Genomic DNA, 24,069 nt, shown 5'->3' with positions numbered 1-24,069 from the left:
ACTCCCATTGTCTCCAAAATTTATCTTGCCATTCGGGTTTCATCTTTTTCATAATTTTACATGAAGGCTTTGTCTTCCTCTTTCACTAGTATTCCCAATTCCAATGTCTGTCAAATCATATAAACTCAGTAAATACTTGAACAAATAAATGAATAACTAAATTTGATTTATCTTAGCATTCTTTTTATCCTTTGGTTGAGTATTTGAAGTCATTTTTCACCCTCTCCAAAGATGTTGCAATATTCTGTTTCCCATCAGTATCCATGGGGCTTGGTTCTAGGACCTTTTCAGATACCAAAACCCATGGAAGCTCAAGTCCCTTATATAAAATACATAGGATTTGCATTTAAGTTACTCACATTTTCCCATATACTTTAAATCATCTGTAGATTACTTATAATACTTAATACAATGTAAATGCTGTATAAATAGTTGTTGTACTGTATTGCTTAGGAACAAATGACAAGGAAAAGAAGTCTGTGCATGTTCAGTTCGGACTCAACCATCAGTGTAGGTATAATGGTATGGTACACATCAGCAACAACTGACTTTTTTTTTTCCAAATATTTTGATCCACAGTTCTTGGAATTTGTGGATGTGGAATCCAAGGATACGGAAGGCTGACTAAAGTTACATTTTAGTGTGTTCCAAGGTCCCTGTTCCTAAATTATTGACAATCTGAATTTATTCATGTATATTATATCAATTACAAATACTTTGACTTGCAAGAAACAGAATGCCTGACAAATAGTTTATATTTGCATGTAACTACAAGTCCAGAGGAGGGAGGGGCTGCATTGGGGGCAGCAGCTCAACAACTACGTCATAGCTTAAGATTGGTGTCTCTCTGGTTCTTTCTTCCTTTCTCTCATGGTCCTATGATCGGCCCTGTAATTCCAAGCATCACACAACTGTATTCAGAGGCTGGAAGCAAGTGCAGTACAAGGGAGGGACATTTTTTTCTGTTTCCTTTGCCATTATTGAAGAAAAAAAATCTTTTCCAGAAACCCTTGAGCAAACTTCTCCTGGCATGTCATTGGCCAGAAATGGGTCATGTGCCCACCTTTAGACATAAAAGTAAGTATGTTAGTACTAAGGAAGAGGGAGAGAATGGCTTCTGGTGCACAACAAAGAATAAGGGCTACAAACTATCACAGAGTAGCCAAACCCAGCTTTCCATCTTTGACTTTGCTTAGTGAAGGCAGCAGGTGGCAACTGCCTCAAGTTTCCACTCCATTATTTACAGTCTTGGGGTGTTTTTCAATACGTGAGCATTGTGACTGAATCAGATAGGGAGGCCTTGTGCTTTCTTCACTTATGTGATACATGTCTGGCTTTTCTACGCAGCCTCTGTGGCCACTTTATATTGTCAGTGGTTTCATCACCATTAAATTTTAAAATCTAGTGATGAAGAGTTTAAAGTGATTTCTCATAACCTCCTTTCTGGAGCTGAAATTTAGCAAAAAGAGGATTTCTATAATTAATGTTGTTTTGATGCCAGCCTCTACTTTCACAGGCAGGATTTGCCCCAATTTAAGTTTATTAAAAAATTGTACTATTTCTTGTTACTTTTATTTTTAGAAACAACCTCTTCAATGTTAATATCATACCTCCAAACATTGTGCTACTGGATTCTTAAGTTTTATAGAGTAATTAAAACAATATTTGAGGCTAAAACTAATATAAAATATAATGGGACTTTTTGTGCACAATTTTTTTTTTTACTTTCCCTTAGCCTTACTTAAGTCAATTGTCTACTTAATATTCTATGTCTCTGAATTAATTACTGCTTTGGCCTCACCTTTTTTTGGATACTATTTATTAAATATTTACTGCTTATGAGGTCCAAGCCCAAGCACTTTACATGTACTATTTAATTTGATTCATACAATAATCCAGTGAGACAATGTTTCCTTCCTCCCCTCACTCCTCCCACTCCTTACATTTAACAAGAAAACTGAGGCCTAGAGAGGTGAAATGGCTGCTTGGGTTCATGTAACTTATAACTGCAGAGTAGGAACTCAGTTGGAGATCAGTTTATCTGACTCCAAAGTTTCTTAATCACTATAGTAGACCATCTTCTCTTGCATGAGTTTCTTATCATTCTTTGGAAAGCAAATTTTAGCTTTCCAAACAGCAACCATTTTCAAAGCTTTGACAAATATCTCACATACCCTTCCAGGTGACTTTGCTGCCTGAAATATAAATAGGACATATTCTTAATTAAGTGAAAGGGGAAGGCTTTGGAATGTTGCCACTGTCCCCTCTGAAGCTACAGGTGTCTCTTCTCTCTTATTCCATCTGATTAAAAGGTCTGCTGGTAGAAGATGGACTGCCACATGGCATATTCTATTCACTTTCCTTATAAGAGTAAGTTTTTATCAGGAACCCCTTTCTGTGCTCAGACACAAACAAATTCCCTGAAAATACACAGTTAATGGTCCTTGAGCTGTCTGACTCTCAGTATTTCAGAGTATGAAGGTCTGACCATTTTCTTGGAATACTAATAACAAACACTTTTATAATGCTTACCATGTTACAAGCATAGATATAAGTATTTGTATTAGTTTCCTGGGCCTGCTGTAACAAATTACCACAAACTAGGTAACTTAAAACAATAGAAGTTTATTCTCTCACAGTTCTAGAGGCCAGAAGTCTGAAATCAGTATCACTGGGCCAAAATTAAGATGTCAGCAGGGACATACTTCCTCTGGAGACTCTAAAGGAGAATTTGTTTTTAGCTTCTTCCAGCTTCTGGTGGGTGTTGACATTTCTTGGCTTGCGGTCACATCATTCCAGTCTCTGCCTCCATCTTCATATCACCTATTTCTCTGTCAGTTTGTGGTCATATCTCCCTCTGCCTTCCTCTTATATAGATACATGTGATTGCATTTAGGGTCCACCTGGATAATTTCCCCATTTCCAAATCCTTAAATTATTCACATCTGCAAAGACACTTTTTACCATATAAAGTAACATACAGATTCTAGGGATTAGGACCAGATATCTTTGGGGGCCATGATTTAGCCTACTATAATATTTTATACATTAACTCAATCACACAGCCATGGAGATAAATATTATCTCCACTTCATGATGAAAAAACTGAGGCAGAGAGAAGTTATATAACTTATCTAAGATCATATAGTCAGTAAGAGGCAGTGTCTGGATTTGCACCCAGGAAATTTGCGACCTTAAAAACTAGCTGCCACTATAAAATGTGCCAAGAGTCAATATGTCAATGCATAAGTAACTACTGAATGTGCCAAGATAGAAGTCAAATAACAAGAGGTTTCTCCTTTAAAAGCTGTACTCCTAGGTTATGGAATTTCCCCACTTTCTCATCTTTGGCAGGACTCCTTGTTCCGTTGTGCACTTTATCATCTTATACATATGCAGCAGTCACTTTAAGTGCAGGGCTTTTAGAGTGATACGAGAATAGTATGCTGTATAAACTGTATGCAGCTGAGGTATTTGCTGAATGAATGGACTTTCAACTAATCCATCAAAAAAACACCACGTTTGAGTTGGCAATAAGCAGTAAACAAGCTAGATACACCTTATCATTTATAATTGTTAAGGCAGACCCTTCTGGAACAGCTTGCTAGACTCCTGTACTGCCAATACCCCAGCCTAGTTAAAGTTTCTTTTTCTGTGACCCTTAGATCCCAGGGAAGGGGTTTCTAGATTGAATGGCCTATGGCATCAAATTGTTATATTCCTAAGCAGACAATCTCGAGAGTATATTATTAGAAATGAAATTAAACTGAGGTTTATTAAATATTGCCAAACTGGTTTCTTACTGAGTTTATAGTCCACTAGGAATATTTGAGGTTCAGTTTTCCATCTCCTTTTGCTTATTCTTTCATAGACTTTTTTTTTCGCCAGTCTCATAGTATTTAATGATATCTCTGTAGTTTTAATTTTTTTCACTAATTATGAAGTTAAACTTTTTTCTATATTTTCTTAGATATTTAGATTTCTTGTTATCATAACTGTTTATTTTAATTCTTTGCCATTTGTATTTACCTTTTGCAGGGTTCTATACATGAATTTTTAAAACTAAACTTGTTTTAGAATACAAACATCCTAAATGTCATTGCCTATTTTATGGCCTGATATATCGTTTAACAAATAAACTTAACAAACTAATATTTGGTAACTCTAGTGGGAAATTATAATTATTTTCAAGTTGTTTTTATCGCGCTTAATAAATGTGGTTCACTAAAGGGATTTCTGGGGATAAATGTATTCTGCACAGATCAAAAAAAGACAAGCCACTGAAACTCTTACAGTTTTTCTTCCCTGTGGCTAAAGATAACAGAATTGAAATATGCTGCAACTGTCAAGGATTTTTGTACTGCTCATCCAGGCTTAAATATCTGCTAATTTAGATAATGGCTGTAGTCCATCGGTTAACAGTATTTACAACAAAAAACCATATGGCCAGTACTTGGAAGGCCAGTCATTAGCTAATGTGAGTCATTTCCAGATGATATGGAGATAATTTATATTGTCAGTGTGAATTCTATTTGAGTAGTATGACATCTGCCAGGGTTGACCTTAAGAGTAGACCTTGGTAGTTACTTATGCATTGACTATTGAGGGACTCTGAATAAAGAACATTCACCCATCACAAATTATGAGGTACAGACTTAAGCAAGCACTAGAGCTTGAGGGAGGGAGGGGAGAGATGAGAGAAAAAGAAGGAAAGAGTCAGAAAAGACTAGGAGGACAGAGACTGAGCAAATTAAAGTCTACAATAGTCAGAGTAGATACTAGGTTATGCTGGTAATAATGGCTTAACCTTATACAATTTTTTTTTCTTGCAGCCCATGGTTAGCATGGATCAGAGATGGCTCTGCCTGATGTAGTTACTCAGGAGGTAGATGCTTCTGTGATCATCAAAGCTTCCTTGCCAAATTGATATGTATCATTTCTGGTCACACTTGGTTGTCCATAGCAAATCCCACGGCTGCCTATAACTTCACAGGAATTGACATACCTTCTATCATATGCCTGGAAAAAATGAACTGGAAATATTTGGTAGACAACATAGTGACTACCAAAGACTACCATTCTGGTTAGCCAATCTCGGTTCAATTGGTTCACTCTCTACCCCTAAAACAGAATACATCTACCCCTATTCTAAAGATGACAAGCCAAGAATTCTACTCAGTCATGACACTAAGCTTAATATCTTGGACCTCTGCATTATATCCATCAGTCTGTACCTCGAGACTGGGTGTGGTTACATTTGAAATGGAGACATATAAACTAAAAAGAAAAGTTAATAACATCGAACACACACACTCACACACACACTTGTACATTAGTGTCACAAAAACAGGTAACCATGATAAGGCTGGAAACAGTAGGAGGCCAGTTTGGAAAGATAGGAACTGCTGAAGACTACTAGTATAGTGATTTTTCTGTGAGTCTTACCAATGAGCTGGACCAGGAGGCTGTCTGGCATTTCACTCATCTTAAACTAGGCCTAGGATGATACCTGGAAAAGAGACACAAGGAGCTTCCACTACTCAGTACTTTGCCAAATTAATATGATGAAGTTAAAACCATATGTAGTGTATATAAAGATAGATACCAGAATATGACACAGTTTACTTTTATCCCGGGCATTTATATAAGTTTCTAGATCTACAAAATAAAATTCCCTTGTGAGTTGACTAAATTTAAGTTCCAGGACTCCTTTAGAGAATGCATTTCTCTTCTATTTCCGCCTCATTTTCTTCCTGCCTGTGCAGTCTGCAGCCCCTGAGCTCATTTAGACTGAAGTCTGTGCTTTTGACATCAGTTTGTTTGGTCCCAAGTGAGTCTTTCCCTTACAGAGGTTAGAGCTATAAAAAGAAAGGGGATTTTTTTTTTTTCTATAAAGATAGAAGACTTTCCCATCACAACTGTTATCAGTAACTGATAGCACAATTGGCTGAAAAATAAAAATGAAACAGTTTAGGGGGATCTTTTAATATGTAGATTATACTTGAAGAGGAACGACACCAGGAAATAGTGAAATAACCTATTTCACTATTCTGAAGAAGTACAGAATACCAAACACCAAAGGGAACGAGCAGTTGAAAAGAAAAAAACCTGGGGAACTTTTGAATAGAAGTCAGTATAGAAGGTTCACCCTGCTGTCAAAGCATGATCTACGCACTGGCAGCACGGGTATCATCTGGGAACCTGTTAGAAATGCAGATTCTTGGGTCCCAAACCTTATAGAATCTGAGTCTGCATTTTAACCATATCATCTGGTGATTTGTGTGTGTGTGTGAATGTTGACACTCATCTAGATTGCAATTATGAAAAGTTATTAAAAATTAGAAGAAATATAATTGTTCATACATTCTTGCATTCAGAAAGTAGCACCTAACAGTGTCTGATAACAAGTTGGTTATCAGTGACTAAAATCAAATTACCCCTTGTGTACTGAAAACACTTCTGTGTAGACTATTATTGCTGAGATAACGTTTATATGGGTGGTAAAGCAATAAATACAAAATTTGAAAAAATAACTTTGAGTAGAAGAATGTCTTACCTTTCATATATTTATACATTCCTGTACATGTACACATACATAAATCATATAAACAATCACATAAAATACAATATAAATAAAAGGCGTAACCTTTGACATATTAGTATCTCTACATAATAAAGGATACTTAGACACAATGAAGTTAAGTGTATCGAAGGTCACAAAACTCATAAGTGACAGAATATGTAATAGAAATCTAGTTCTCCTGACCTTAATCTCACATAATACCAAATACCTTAGAGACTTGAGTGCTTTTATTAATTACAGTATTATTCCATGATGAATTTCAAACAAGAATCAAGTTACAGCTCAAATGGTATGGGTTTTATGTTCATGCTCTTTTGAAATTTTAATTAAATAAAATTTTCATCTTGCAGTTAAAAATAGTTGTTCATAATTTGTAATCATACAATTTTAATATTTACATTATTTTATGATTATGGACTTACTCTTCTACTTTCTAAATAAGATGGAGTAAATTTAATATAAACATTAAGGCTTAACTCAGAAATTTTAATTTTACTAATGGTTATCACAAACTTTTAAATCTGAAAGCTTTTCTTAAACTTGATTTGTTTTAATCTATTTAATTTTGTAATGGAAATCATAAAACACATAAAGTGGAAAAACTAATTTATTAAGTACATCCTATTTGTCATTCATTTATGCCATGTTTTTTTGCACTAGAAGTTCCTTCTCTTTAAAATAGTAATGTACATTAGCTCTAACTTTTATTATGCATAATATCTTATTTATATTTATGAAGACCTTAAAAATAGAGAATATAGAAAATCAAAACATATTTATGTTAAAATAAAATAATCCAAAGTTGCATGTATACCATATTATGATATAAAAAATATTAAAGCACATAGAGAGTGAAATGCAAAAATAAGCAGTTTATTTTACTTATTAGGGTTATAGATTTTTGCTATTCTAGACATTTACTTAATGTTATATATTCTTTTCAATGAAAAGTGAGTGCTGTGTGTGTGTGTGTGTGTGTACACAAACATATGCACAAATGTTTTCTGTGGTTTGAATTTTCTGTGGTTTGAATTTTCATCTTTCATTCTAATAGTCTGTGGTTTGAATTTTCATCTTTCATTCTATGTTTTAGAGAAACATAAGCCTTAATTTTAATTTAATTAGAGATGTCCATTTTCTCCATAGCTAGTGTTTTGGTTCTTCAAAATTTTTTCATATACTAAATTCACATTCTCTCATTTTCTAAAACATTTATTGTTTTTACTTTATATTTTTCACTTTATATTTGCAATCAATTTGTAATTGATTTTTGTTTATGGCATGGTGTTGAAACAAGTTCATTATTTTCCCACGTGGATATCTAATTTTCACAATATATTTTGAAATCAATCTCATTTCCTCACCCCTCTCCATAGCTACTTTTTTATAAATCAAAGGTACTTATACAAGCATATTTCTGGCTTCCCTAATCTCTTCCTTGTTCTAATTTTCTGTCTTTGTGGCGCTCTAATAATATCTTAATTATTTTTTAGCTAGATAACAGATCTTTAATTATGAATTGATTTTACTTAATAAAAGAATATTTAGATTTACTTTTTCCTTCTGTATCGGTTTAAGTAAGTTGTATTTTCTAGAATGTCTAACATACATTTAACCAAAGTCACAGAATAGGAAAAAATGGCACAGAAGGAATATTTGAAGAGATAACAAAATTTCCCTAAACTGATGAAAGACTTAAATTCAGAGATTCAAGAAACTCAAACTCCAGTCAAGATAAAATTTAAGTTAGGGGCAGATAAGTGGGAAGATGGTTAAAGAAGTCACACAAGTAGAAAAAGGAACAAGAAATAGGCAGAATATATAGAAAGTGAGTAGCAAGATTATAGATTTTAACTCAAATAGTATTGATACTGGTTACAGTAAATGTAAATGTACGAAATGCTAGGATCAGAATTATTTAGAACCTTTCAGATGCCTTAAAGTTGTTCTGCCATCTCTGCAAGAGCTGATCATTCTCAGTTTATCCTAACTATTAGAATGCAATCTTCTGAACCCTAAAGCATTATGGGTTTCTAAGGTGCAACTTTTAACCCCACCTCCCCCAAATTCTTTAATAGTGTTGATTGGCTTCCCTGCCATCACTTCTGGGTTGACTAAAGACTCCTGAGCCAAAGCAGCCCCAAAGGGAAGCTGCTTTTTTCTGCATTTCTGTCAAGACTCAATTCTCTGAATTTCTGTCTTCTCATCCAGTAAATTTTTATTACCTTGTTAGGATCCTGATTACTTCAAGTGAGCTTCTTATAACATACTTTACTTAGATTTTCTAGTTGTTCTCAGTGAGTGGGAAGAATGACCTTAATTACCTAGTTTGCCACTACCAGTAAAGATAATTCCTTCTTCTTCTTAATTTTTACATGCATAAGGGCTATCATTTCACCTAATCTAGTTAACATGTTTTTCTCATTTCTTAAACTTATTAAAAATAAGGGTTTACTAAATATAGCATAAAAATCACATTAAAAGTCAGAGAATCTCTAAATTCAATCATTAATATTATATTTATTATTTACAAATCAAAGGCTTAATGGATTTATTGTATGCATTGCACCAATACCCAATTCCATCAATATTCAAGTGGGCATAAATTTTATACAAGTATGTTTAATATCAATTTCTTTTAGCTTAGCTAATTCTGAGGAAAAACATAGTAATAATAGATATAATATTAGGGATATGGAGCAAGTAGACTCCAAGTATCCATAACCTGGGAGACACCACAAGATAGAAATACCATGAAGCTAAAAGGAAGAACAAAAATAAAGGTAGATCTGTACAGAAAGCAAATTTCACTGCTTCTCAGTTTTTCCTAGGATCTATTATGGTTCTCTGGAACCATAATAGTTGACAGTTCTAGTATGTAAATTATGTTGAATTGGGGGCTCCTGTGAATATTTCTCCCATCACAGTTTCATAACTTTATGTTTAGTTATTCTTAATAATGAAAACAAGGCCAGATGGTACAACCAATTAACAAGTTCTAAGAGACAGCTACCAGAATTTAAATGGGAGTTAGTCTTAAACAACTTAAAGGCTTTAGCTGCTTTTCTTAGTGTGAATGAGAAATGTACAGTCAGTTGGCAAGAGATAGACTCAGTAACTTTATTTTAATACTTCAAACATTGCTTGATGCAGTTTTGTTCAGAAACTGTTTATGGAGTAGAGAAAATTTCCTGGTAAAGACAAAGTCTCTGATGACTATTGAATGATGAGTATGAATTAGCCAAGTAGAGAAGGGCATTGGGGAAGGGCAATCAGTGCAGGGAGATATTCATAAGATCTTATAGTGTTAAAAGCTAAAGAGTAATTTCTGCCTCTAATCAGATAAAAGTTTCTGACTTGAGTAATTGAATGAATGGATAATGGTGCAGTTTACTATGATCAGAAGAAATATAGTATGTTGAAACCCTGAGGTGCATCAATATTTAAGAAATGAGTTGAAAAAAGAATGAGAAAAGACATTGAAATGAAATAGAAGAGAACTCATAGGAAGTAATATCCTAAATCAAGAGATTTGAGGGTTTCAAAAAAAAAAAGTTCTCAAAGATGTCAAATAAAGCCTGTAAATCTAAAAAAAAAATACTAAAAAGCCATTGGATTTAACAATATGTTAATCATTAAGGACTTTTAGAGAGCAATTTTGACATTATTATGGCATCAAAAATAAGACTGAATAAAATGCAAAGGAAGTAAGGAAGTGGAAATAACAAGGGCACAATAGACATTTAGATCTTGGCTATCGTGAATTAGGATGGTAGCTATGAAGTGACGCAAGGTTGAGGAAAGGTTGTTTTTTGTTTGTTTGTTTGTTTGTTTGTTTGTTTTGTTTTGTTTTCCTCTGCAGGAGTAAAATTAGTGACTGAGAAAGACCCAGGGGACTGGTAGGATAAATACAGGAGAAAAAGTGCATAATTAAAGGAGAGACTATCAAGTGAGAAAGAGAAGTCTGGATAGAAAGTAGTGGTATACGTTTGGCCATAAAACAAGGACATTTTTAACATCTGAGGGTAGGCAAATTTGCTTAATGAAGATATAGATGTGAATATGTTTGTAGAAGGGTAGCAGTGTAGATGATTTATGATCAGACTCTAAACTATGCAAGATTTATTGATTAGTTTCACAAGGGCTACAGTCTCATCACTAAGGCTACCTTTAGATTTCAAAGACACCTAGTCCTTCAACCAAAGGAAATGTCAGTGGTCAGGATAAGGTGAATATCTGAGATGGCAGAAGTCAAAGAAGAGGACATGCCTAAAAATATGATACAAAACAGGAGCTGAGAAAATGGTCTTTGAACCATTCACTATGATTCATTGTACCTGGCAATCTGCTCCTATTTATATAAGCCTTTGAGATTTAAATAGAAATCCTTGTTTTCCTGGTTTATACCTGCTGTCATAGCATCCTTTCTTGTTTAGCATTTGTCATGTGGTGATCCTAGATTTAGGCACACCTGATTAAACATTAAAACTAAGGAAGGTCATGCCAGAGTTGATCGAATATGCCAAATTAGGAGAGCTAAGAAATTTTTAAATCAGATTTCTGTGTCCATTGGTGTTTGCCCTAAGCCACTCACAGCCTATGCATTTTGCTTTAATCTAATTTGACCTTGATATGCTTGAAATTATAAATTTAGCTGTTCAGACTACAGGAAATTAGCTAATGTTGAACTATTGACTCCATGATAAAAATCTAATCACAGGAAAAATGCCTAAGAGGCTAATAAACCCCTGGAAACTTTTTCACAGTCTCCTAGTGGTTCCTAGGAGAAGAGCCAGTGCCCTGTAGTAAATAACTACAGAAGAGTAGTTATTTGTAGCCGCAAGTGATCAGAAAAGGATTGTTAGCATTTTTTTTTTAAAGGAGAGAAAAGAGAAAGAAGAAAAAAATTCGAATCGATTCCTTGTTTTCCTGTTAATTTGCTTTGCCTTCATTCTTTTCTCTCCCTCTCTCTCTCCCCACCCTGGAAAACTAATTTATAATTTGAATATTGTTTCTTGAATACAATATCAATGCAAAATGCTCTATAATCAGATAAGGGATTTTATACTTTAGTTTAATGATCCTCAAACTTTGGCATTAGAAACGCCTGGAGGTGTTAAATCTTGTTAAGACACATTGCTGGGCCCTGCCTCCAGAGTTTGTTTCTGTAAGTCTGGAATGGAGCCAGAGAATTCCATTCCTAACATGTTCCCAAGTGCTGCTGACTCTGCTGGTCCAGAACCACACCTGAGAAACACTGCCTAGCTATAGGTAACTATTCAAAATACCCTCTTCCTTGTGTGGTACTTGCCAAGCTCTGATTCATTCTTCCCCCATCATACTGCTTCCTAGAATCATTAAAGATCCAGGCCTGCACTAAAATTCCAGATCACTCTTGATTAATCATGTGCTTCAAGAGACTTTCTGACCCCTAGGGGGTTCTCATTGGTGCAAATTAAGTGAGAGCATATTAAATTACATGGCTACTAAGGGGCCTGATAACAAATCCGAATAGGCACAATGCCAATAGGCACCAGACAAATAAGTGTAAATGAGAGCATCCCCCATTTGTGAAGCGTGCTCCACTTAGACCCCTGAGCAGGCCAGAAAGAACTCATCTGCAGTCACTGAAGTGTCATTTCTTTCACATCCTCATATGATTGCAATTTTAATGATAATTGGCAATTTTACAGATTACTTACTAAAATTACACAAAGAATAAACCAATATTCAGATTTAGTGGTTCTTAAAATTTTTAAGTCTTGCACTACTTTGATAAATTGAGGAAACTGTGGACACTTTTCCCAGATAAATGCATACGATCTGTCAGGGAAGCAGTTAGAGATCCTCTGAGAAATATTCTCCAAATGCAGAATTTCTTGAAACAGGAACCTCAAGTGCTTCAGGTTGATCCCTTCCTGATGAAAGAGTAGTCTCACGATCCTATGGTATGACGGGCTACTTCCAAGAGGACTTCAGAATCAGGATGAGGTAGGCTCCTATTGACCTGACATATTTTCTGTCTTTACTTCAATCTTCTTCAGTCCTAGAGCTTGGCATTTACATTAGTTTTAGCTGATGTGACACATTACCACAAACTTTGTGACTTTAAACAACAAACATTTACTCTTACAGCTCTGGAGGTCAGAAATCCTAAAATCAAGAATGTTGGCAGAGCCGTATTCCTTCTGGAGGCTCAGGAGAGGATCTGGTTTCTTGCCTTTTCCAGCTTCTAGAGGTCACTTGCTTCCTTTGACCTATGGCACCTGCCTCTATCCTCAAAGCCAGCAGCCTAACTTCTTCATATCTCTCTGCTTTCATTTTCATGAATCCAGCTTTCATTCTGGGTCTCTTGCTTTCCTCTTTCCCATTATAAGGGCTCCCGCAATTACATTGGGCCCATCTGGATAATCTAGGAGAGTCTTCCTACATCTGTACCCTTAATTATATCAGTAAAATTCCTCTTGTATGGAAGGTAACATTCGCAGGTTCTGAGATATAGGACACAAACATTTTACTTGTGTGAGAGGCATTATTCTGTTTACTACAACATCCATTTAATTATCATCTCTACATGGACAATAGACTAGTGGTTACCAGAGGGTGGGAGGGAGGTGGGAGGTGGAAGGCAGGTGGAGTGAAAGATGGACAATATCTGGTGACAGAAAGAAATCTAACTATGGGCAGTGAACACACAATGATATACACACACACACACACACACACACACACACACATATGTATGTGTATATGTATGTATGTATATATGTTGAATTGTACACCTGAAACTTACTGAATTTCATTAACCAATGTCACCATAATAAAAATGAATTAAAAAAATAATTATCATCTTTATGACATGTATGCTCTTGGTCGATTATCATTACTCTCAACATCAGTCAAATAAAATTAATAATTGTGGATGTCAGTTAAGCATTTTAAATTTGCTTCTAACATTTGGTTGGACTCTAATAGCCACTCTATAAATTGTAAAAAAAAAACTTCTAAAATTAGATATTTATACCCACAAAATGATAATATTGCTTCCAGTCCTCTAATGTAAAATTTAGACACTATGGAAACATGGTCAAATGATCCTATATTTTGAGACCAACGGAAAAAAGATAGAAAAAGAACAAATTAGTTTGCCTTAAAAGCAATGGGAAAGATGTGATTTCACAGAAACATTGCCAAAAATAAAGTGTTATGGTTTTTTTAGTTGACTCCATGTTCAATATGAGTTTTTAAGATAATGCAATTTTAAGCTAAATTAATAGTAGTATAATATTTAGAAAAGGAGATAATATTCATTCATTCATTCAAAAAAGATAGTTTTTAAACCCTCTGTGTTCCAAGTACTATGCTAGACAATGAAGATATCCCAGTCTGTACTGTTACGATATCCTTATTTAAAAAAATTTTAGGTTCATATAACTGGGATAAAAAAGACATTACAGTTATAGGAAAAGGCCTAACCTTTAAACTCAATAAAATATTTGTACAACAGTTTATTTCTGAATTATTGTATCTAATCACATGAATTTATTAGCAAAAAATTCATTAAAAATTGTTTATCGTCTAGGTCATGCATATTAAGATTCTAAACCAGCTGCTTTTCAAAATGTTCAAACACATCATCTGTAACATTTGAAAATTGTTTATCCTTTTCTTTTAATTTTATGTTCCTCCTGAACATTTCTCACAATGAGCTATAATCTTTTACAGAATTTACATTCTATTAATATTTTTAACTAAATCTTTAATATATTGCAATTTTAAACTGCAATAGGAGTATTATAAAATTTTTTACACAAATACTTATGTAAATAATACTCTAAAATGTCTTGCCATTTTCTAAGACTTGAATCCCTGTTTCATTATTAAATTTCAGATACACGCATATTATTAAAATCCTAAATTGATACATAAGTAGGCAGATGCTATTTGTTTTAACAATTTTATGAGAAAGAAGGAATTCATTCCTCTCCTTCAGCAAAGTAAACATTGAAGAAGATGGGAAAACATGAGTGGTGACTGGTGAAAGTTATCAGGCCATAAACTCAGGTGCTCAGGAAATGATAGCAGTCCTTGGCCACTTTGACCACTTCATGCTGGCATCTGCTGACTTCTTCATCATCCCCTCAGCCCATCTGGCCAGCAGATTGGACCAGGGGCACATCAGTGGCAGCTGAGTCTTCCTCCTCCCCATCCTCGAAGCTTTTTGTTTCAGTTCTTTCAGTACTACAGTGCCCCTCTAAAAGGCCTGCAGAAACACTTGGCACAAGAAGAATTCTCTCAGTCTATCTCAGACTCTATCTAGACATGCAACAGGCAATTCCTATGCACACCACACTACGTTGGAGAGAGGGGTTCTTGAGATCATGATGCTTTCCGGGGGTTTGGAGCTCCCCCTTCCACCCCACAACACACGCCAGTACTTCAATCAAGATTTCTACTGTTCTTCTCTTTCTTGGTATTTGGTCTCAGACATCAGCCAGGGCACAGAGCCCGTTCCCTGGGAATCACACCAATATCTAACCCTTTTCTATCTGCCCTCCCCCTCCCCCACCCCTCCAGTCTGGAAAACATAATTGGAAGAAGAAACTCTGACTGACTTCACAGCTTACACTTGTGAAGCTCAGGAATGAAGTATTGACTTCTTTGTTCTGTGTTCTGCTGTAACAGGCCAACTTTGAGGTAATGGATGTCTCTTGCCCTAGCTAGTTGAGAGGGTAGTGAGGAGGGAAGGGAGAGGGGTGAAAGGGTGGTTCCTGAGGTAGAATGCAGAGTCTTGGTCTCAAACTCACAAGGACAAGAGAAAGGGCAGATATGAGAGTGAATATCGGAGGGGAAGCTCTTAAGTTATATGGAATTCTTTAAATTAGATGAGTTGGGTGAAAATGGCTCCACTTGAGAAAGAATAGGATTAGAGAGTCAAATTCAGTCTGGAATAGAAACTTAACTACTCAGATGAGAAGGAAAAAAAGTGCTAGGTAATTAGCCAGTTTTTTAATGTATGTGTAATTTTATTTACTGTAATTTTTTTGATATGTTAAATTTTAGATTTTTAAAATGCCATGAGGAATGAAATGTGCTGGAGAAGAAAAGAATTCACATTTTTTCAGCCTGTTCTCTCTGGTCGTATGGTACTTGCAAAATTTTACCTCAGGAAAAGTAAAAAAAAAAATAAAAATAAATACAGAGAACTTATCTTCATCGTCCTCTCTCCTTCTTATTGAAGAATTTCAATCATAAACCTCAGATGCCACTAAATAATATGAGAATTTTCTTTCTCTCTTTTTCTTAAATCAAAATCTTATACTGTTACTAAAGTACTACTTGTGTTTTTGCTAGACAATGATTCATTTTATTACAAAACTCTATTTGACCTAAATGTATTTTCGTGTTTTCATATGGCACACATTTAGATCATAATAGCTTCAAATAATGTCTTCTTTTGGGATTTAAATAGGGTATGAAGGTATTTTGATGTAGATCAAAAACAATGGACTATTCTTTTCCCCCCACGTTTAATAGTTTGGCTTTTTTATCAATCACTAAAACATTTGACTAATGCAGGATTTACAAAAGTAGGTTTGATTGTTATCTTTGATATAAGCCAATTAGTTCATATTGGTTTTCTTGGCAACATCAAAATGAATTGCCTTTTTGTTTGCTATTCAGTCTGACAGAAATTTGTTCATTATACTATTGCCCTTTTGGCATAAGCTTTCAGGTATTATCTTCGATATTTTTAGCTTGTTTGCATGAAAATATAATATATGGTCTCAAAACTGCAGCTCTTAGTATATGGAGAATTTGCTTTAATTTTCCATTATGTCATTGACAATTTATAAAACAGAAAATGGCATTTTTTGACTTGGATGTCCACTGAGAGATAATAGTACTTCAAGAAATAGCACAAAGAAGAGTCACAGTGAAAAAGGTAGTGAATGAATAACCTATTCCCTTTCCTAAATCTAGGACTGCAAGCTCTGTAATTGTTTTTTCCTTATTCAGAATTTTGGTTTCATGATTTAATCTGACATTTAATCTATGTACACATTTTGACTCAAATCCTTCTGGAAATAGGAGCATAGCTGTATGATTACCATCTGTGTACTCTGTCACATTTCAACAGTGAGGTGAAAGGGTTGAAACTGTAAATGGGTTTCTCAGTAACACACTCGACCTTGTGAAGTTGGCCGCTCCTCCCCATGACCGCAGGAAGTCTTTATTACCTTAGTCCCCAGCCTCCAACAAGAAACAAAGGTTCTTAAGACCAGAGAGCATAACAATCATTTATGCAACTTTTAATATGCAGATTCTCAGGTGCTACCCAGCTCTAGTGAATCAGAAACTCTGGATGTAAGCCCTGGGAACTTGTTTTTAACAACTCTCCCAGGGTTCTAAACTACGGCTATGTATTATATCCTGTTTTTTAAATTCTCATTTATTAACTGTCCCTGCTGCCCAGACTTTCCTCTGGGACCTCTTGAAACCCGGATACGTGTGTACGAAATCCCCTATAAACCTTCAAAGTTTTATCAAACCCACCCTTCTAATATTTGCCTATTAAAAACCAGGCTCTCCTGAAGGGAACCATTTTTTCTATGGTCCACTAAAGTGAAGGTTGTAAATTCTCATACACCCCAAATACTGTGGTCAAGAGGTTGTGCTCCTTGTATCTCATGGTCTCTTCTGGACTATTATGCTTCCTGGTCCAGCTTTAACATCCTTATATCTTGATACCTCCACCTCCACCACTGAAAACTTCAAGGGGCTTATACTTTTCTTCTCTCTCCAATTCATGTCATCAGTCACTATCACTCTCCGATTGGTTTTTGAGTTTTTCTCTACTATATCATACTTTCCATGCTTTTCCAATCTTCCAGTCCTCATCCACCCGACTACATTTAGCTGATGGCTCTCCTCATGTTTATTTGAGAATATACAAGTCATCAGATGAGGACATCTTCATTTTTATAGCATTCAAACACTATAAGTGTATATGCCAATTATCTTCATTTTTCTTGCCATAGAATGAATGTCCCTCTGACTATCTAAAGTCATTCTCATTTATATGTTCTGGAACTCATGTTCTCTTCCCCTCTTAAGAATTGTTCTTGATTATTCCCCTTTCTCTTTTTAACTCTCTCTACTATTTTCCTCAGCATATAAATATGCTGTTATTTTCCACATTTAAAAATACTTTCCTCGTACTAGACAAGGTGATTTTAAAGTTTGTGTGGGAAAATAAACAAGCAAAAACATCTAAGATAACTTTGAAAAAGGAGGAGCCATAAGGGGTAATGAGTCATACTAGATATTAAAACATACCGTTGTTATGGCATGAACGATTCTGAGACCCACGGAGCCAATTGAGATTAATTATGAGCCTTTATTAGCCGGCCGGTGACTGACTCTCTACCACTCAGGGTTAGAGGAGATCAGCCCCGAGCTTTCAGAGCAGGCAGCTGATAAAGCTCAAGACCATATCCTGGTGGTCTCCTGAACAAGCCAGCAGATTACAGAAGTGGAAGTTGGCTTTTAGCATATCTTTGCCCGGAACAACACCCTTAATTAACAAGTAAATGGATTACAGAAGCAGACATTGGCCATCTACATATTTTATACAATACACTTCCTAAACCACACACAAGCAAGTAGGACAACTTCTGATATCTAAAGATATTTCTTCCCTGTAGCTGACTTAGCTAGTTTGCTCACTTGAAAATTTTCTACCCTTAACACCGTAAACCCTCAGCAATTAAAGCCGTGTGTTACTGGTTAATGAACAGACAGATAGACCAATAGGAAATGATCAAAAGGTTAAAACAAAGACAGGAATTTACAACAAAAGTGACATCAATAGGACAAAGAAAAAATTTTAAATGAATGTTAAATTAATACCACACACTATATGTGAGGATAACCTCTAGATACATGAAATATTTAAATATAAAGGAAAAAAACCCCATAAAAACACTGAAAGAAAATATAAACCAATTTCTTTCTAATATTGGGGAAGCTAAAGCCTTTCCAGCTTACCTCAAAAGGAGTTAAACCAAAAAGGAAGGATCAAAAAGGAAATATCAAAATATTTGACTACAAAATATTTGACTACATACAAAATATTTGACTACATACAAAATATTTGACTACATACAAAATATTTGACTACATAAAAGGAAGTAAGGGAGGGAGGGAAGAAGAAAGGGAGGGAAGGAAGAGTAAGGAAGGAAAGGAAAGAAAAGCAAGAAAGGAAGGAAGAAAGAGTGAAGAGACAATGAAAGGAGATGGAGAGAGGGAGGGGGAGAGAGAAGGAGAGAAGAAGAAAAGGAGAAAAGAAGAGAAGAGAAGGAGAAAAAGAAGGAGCAGGGGGAGAGGGAGTGGGGAGAAAGAAAAGAGAACAGAAGAAAAAATTCTGCTTGGAAAAAAAACACCAAAAATCAAATGGCAAATGAAAACTTAGGGGAATAGCTGCAACTCACAACACAGACAAGGGATAATTTCTTAAATAAAGTTCTCAGAAAAGATAAGTAAGATGGTAAAAAAAAAATGGACAAAGGTAATGAGCACAAATAATTCAGAGAACATAATTCTTCATGTATATAAAAATGTCCAACTTTATTCACAAAGAGAAACACACACTGAAAGTATACTTAGCGTCTATTTTTCACTTATCAGATTGGCAAAATTTAAAAGTTTCACAACAGTTGGTAAGAGAATAAAAAAAAAGGCCCTGATGTATTGCTGATGGAAATGTAAAATTATGTAACCCTACTAAATTCCGTTTAGCAATATCTACCTATAGTATAAAAACATGATCCAGCAATCTCATTTATGGGAATTTATTCAACAGATGCACCTAGATGTTCACAAGAAGAAATATATACAAGTTCACTAATTTGTGCATTGTCTGTTGTAGCACAATACGGAAAACTATCCAAGAGTGCATTAATCGGGGTCTGCTTAAATAAAATGTGATATATGCATGAAAAACTACTACAAAAATGGAAAAGCTCTCTGTATACTAATTTGGGAAGGTCTCCCATGTACATTATTAAATGGAAAACTTCAGGTACAGAATAGTATTTTATATGCTTTAAGTGGACACAGAAATAAGACTATGTATTCATATTCACTATATCTTCATAAAGAAACACTGAAAGTTTTCACAAGAAATGAATAAAATAAAAAGTGTTTATCAAGGGTGGGAGATGAAGTTACTATGGAACCAAGACTTATCAATGTGTATTTTCGTCTTATTTTATTGATGTATTGTTTTATTTAAATTAGGATGGTCTAGTTAAAACAAAATATAAATATTTAAATTCTCTCTTGACTACATATCCCTCAAAAGTCTTTATTTCTCTGTCCTTGTTTAATGCAAAATTTCATAAAAGAATTATCTCCACTTCCTCATCTACTATTCGCCCTTCAACCTCTCTGAATCTGTTTTGCTGCCTCCCCCACAGTCAAAAATTACTTTTGGCTTATGTCTTTAATGACAGCAATTTTGATAAACATGCGTAACACTTTTCTTTCTAGCTTTATCTTTCTAGAGCAACAAGTATCATTCTATACTCTTGACTATTCCCTTGATAGGTCTGTGACACTATAGCATTCACTTACCTCCTACTTCGCTAATCACTCCTGTTTCCCACTCTACCTGGCTATAACTATATGCGTGTGTGTTTATATGTGTGTGTGTGTGTATATATATATATATATATCTATATCTATCTATATATATCTATACACTCAATATATCTTATCTATGTATATCCATTATCTATATTTATTGATTATCTATCTATCTATCTATCTATCTATCTATCTATCTATCTATCTACCTATCATCTATATCTATCTATCCAGAGTTAAAGTAATTTGGCTCAGATGACTGTAAGGGCTGACAAGTCAAAAATCTTTAGGGCAACCTGTTAGAATAGCTATAATCAACAGGAAAAGTACTAACAAATGTTGGAGAGGATGCAGAGAAAAAGGAGCCCTCATACACTGCTGGTGGGACTGCAAATTGGTACAGCTACTATGGAAGTTTCCTCAAAAAAACTAGGAATTGATCTACTATATGATCTGGCAATTCCTCTACTGATATTTACCCCAAAGACTTGAAAACCCATATCCAAAAAGATATTTGCACACTGATGTTCATAGCAGCATTATTCACAGTGGCCAGGACATGGAAGCAACCGAAGTGCCCTATGATAGATAAATGGCTAAAGAAGCTGTGGTACATATATACAATGGAATATTACTCAGCCATAGAAGAGATGAAATACTGCCATTTGTGACAACATGGATGGACCTCGGGATAATCATGCTAAGTGAAATAAGGCAGAGAGAAAAAGTTGAAAATCACATGATATCACTTACATACGGGATATTAATGTAAAAGCAACAAGTGAACAGGACAAAGAAATAGACTCATGGACATAGATAATAGACTAGTGTTTACCAGAAAAGGGGGTCTAATATAGGGGAGAGAGGGAGAATGAAGTGGATAAAGGGGATCAAATATATGGTAGCTAAAGGAAACTGGACTTTGGGTGGTAATCACACAATAGAATATATAGATGTCAAATTATAATGTACACCTGACAATTATATAATTGTATTAATCAATGTTACCCCAATAAACTTAATTAAAAAAAAAGTAAAAAAAGAAAAAAACCGAAAGAAATCTAGCTATGGGAGGTGAACACACCGTGTAAATATATATATGTCTTAGTGTTAAAGTGTTAAAAAAAAAAATCTCTAGGGCAAGCTGGCAGCCTGGAAACTTAGGCAGGATTTCTGCATTATGGTCTTGAGGTGGCATTCTTTCTCTAGGAAACCTGTTTTGCTCTTAAGGCCTTCACCTGATTGGATGAGGCCCACCCACATTATGGTGAGTAATCTCTTAATGTCAACTGATTGTAAATTTAATCACATCCATGAAATACATTCACAGCAACATCTAGAATAATGTTCACCCAAACAACTGCACACCATAGCCTATCCAAATTGACACATAAAACTCACCCAAACAAGTAGTTCTAATTGGCTTCTCATTTTCACTTTTGCTTCATTTCCAAATCTAATTTCTACATAATAGTTGGTACAATCTTTTTAATAGTGTTTCTGTCATGATTTCCATTGATTCTTATTGGATTTGAAATAAAATACAAATATTTTGCCTACAGGTTCATCTTCTTCTATTCAGAGTTTTCTCTGCATTTATTATACTTCCGCTACTTTGGAGTAAGAGCCTCCTTTCTGTTCACCCAAAATGCCAAATTCATTCCTATACTAGTGTCTTTGCATATACTTCTCAGATGTGTGATACATACTTGTCAATGAATAAATAATAAATAACCCCCTCCTATGGAAGATAGCTGTTAAAAAAGTCATTCATGTGGCTCCAGCTTGAAGTAAACATGAGCTTGGTGCTTCCAGACTGACATAAGTAAAATTGTGTTTATTATGCTCTCTTTGTAATACATTCCCCAGTTAACTATTCACAAATAAAACTAGAGTTATAATCTTGTCTATTCTTTCCCTGTATTATTAGTGGTTTCTATTGCTCGATTGAATTTTGTCATGAATTTGATCCCATTTATGTATCTTCAAAAAATTTCTAAATACTTTGGGTTTACCAGTTTTCTGGCTTTGTTGTTTCATATTTTTATATTTCTTCTATCATTTTAATGTGAGTTTAAGATAAGAGAGACAGGAGTGCATTGAGACAGTTTCCTTTCATTGGAAATTTACTATTACATACATCAGAAGAAAACCTCAAAATATATTAATAAAGATGATTTTATTGAATTACAGGACAGTAAATATAAAAATCAAATATTTGAGTAAAATTTAACAATTTATTCAAAACTAGAAACTTTCAATACTAAAAAGTACAGTTTTAGTAAGTAAACTATTATTTATTATTTATAAAAATTTTATGATTAAGGAAAATATTTAGTTATGTATTGAATCTCTAACAAGGTAAAAACAATGATCAACTAAAGTTTGATATCAATTAAAACAAATTAAAGTTCTTAATTAAATAAAAGGTGTTGTATATTAAAGAAACTAAAAAACATGCTTAATTAGTATTAGTTCCTTTCCCCCATTTCATATTAAAGAACCACATACTCTCTTACTTCTTTTAAGAAAGCCTATGATGATCCCATATATAAAATATCTTAAAGTTTGATCTCACCGACATTATTTGATCATAAAGTTCTTTGGACAATGGCACATAAAATTTTTTCAAGTTATCCATGAAGTAAAGTGGATCAGCTATTTTCAGTGGACTAAATCCTTCTTCCACCAACTGCAAATTCTTTTGTTTGAATGTCTCTGTCACTTCCATCTTTTCCTTTAAAGCAATTACCAGGCTTAGTGGAATCATTTAATATTATAAAAAATATATAAGTAACATATTTAAACATATAGACTGTAAGATTGAGTTATAACATTTTCATATCCAACGGCAATCTCTATTTACTACTAATAATTTAACATTAGGAATAAAAAATGCCCTCTAGAACATTTAAGTCTTTAGCTTGATTTACTTATGAACTTTATGAACACAGGCAATAACTGATTACAACTGTTTACAAATATGTCTAAAACACATAGGCTTATCTCTTCAATTCAATGTCAATACAATATTATGTACAGAGAATACTATTAGACACCAAGATGATAAAAGATATGAAAGACAGCTATCTATTTCATAAGGCAAAATACTATAAGAACCAGAGAAAGTAAAGAATGATCTAAAACTTGAGTTCCCAAACTATGCACTGAGGTGCCTTATGGTATATCTCAGTGAATTTCCAGGATCTCTATGGGATATTTAAAATTTCAAAGTAAATCCAGTAATATCTATTGGTCACCACTAGTAAACTACTTGCTCAAGGTAGTTGAGTTTCAATATTAGTTTGTGATACATTCTTTTCAATGATGCCATATCTTTGGGAAACAGAGTTTTCAATGGTGCTGTCATAAAAAGCAAATACAGCCAAAAATCAATGTGTAACATGGAATTAGGCTGGCCCTGTTCAGTCCAACCCAGTTCCAAGGTTTGATGAGTTGTGCAATGCCCATCTTACATCTCTTTACTACTTGTGGTTATTTGAAAATGAAATCAAAGTCTTTTTTTTCAATTTATTATATATATTATTTTTTCAAATGACAACTAATTTGTTAGACCTTAATACTTATTAGTTTGTTTTGACTTAACTACTGAATAAACAAATGTTCAGGTGTTTGTTTTGGTCCAAGAATGTCATGAAACAATTACTGAGACACTAAAAATGCCATGAATCTAGAAAGTTTCAGAATCTCTGCTTTAAGGGATTTAAAGGACAGACAATAGACATTCAAAAAATGCTTGAATGAATAATTGAATTACACTTTTTGCATTGTTGAGATGATATTTCTGTAAGATGGCTTATTGTATACCATGCTAC

At 34.4% G+C, this 24,069-nt stretch overlaps 1 protein-coding gene across 1 annotated transcript in view; it reads right to left on the bottom strand.

The window, feature by feature from the left end:
• Positions 1 to 2,057: 2,057 nt before the first annotated feature.
• SLC27A6 (solute carrier family 27 member 6) overlaps positions 2,058 to 24,069 on the bottom strand; it is a 60,371-nt gene continuing 38,359 nt past the window's right edge. Inside the window, 3 exon segments of the mRNA XM_015590352.1 lie at positions 2,058 to 2,195; positions 22,812 to 22,970; positions 23,508 to 23,596. Coding sequence (XP_015445838.1) covers positions 2,058 to 2,195; positions 22,812 to 22,970; positions 23,508 to 23,596 — 386 coding nt within the window.

This window comes from Pteropus alecto, unplaced genomic scaffold (assembly GCF_000325575.1).
Source record: "Pteropus alecto unplaced genomic scaffold, ASM32557v1 scaffold20, whole genome shotgun sequence".
Classification (NCBI taxonomy): Eukaryota; Metazoa; Chordata; class Mammalia; order Chiroptera; family Pteropodidae; genus Pteropus; species Pteropus alecto.
The sequence above is the reverse complement of the archived record's forward strand: the minus strand, read 5'-3'. Positions and strand labels throughout refer to the sequence as shown.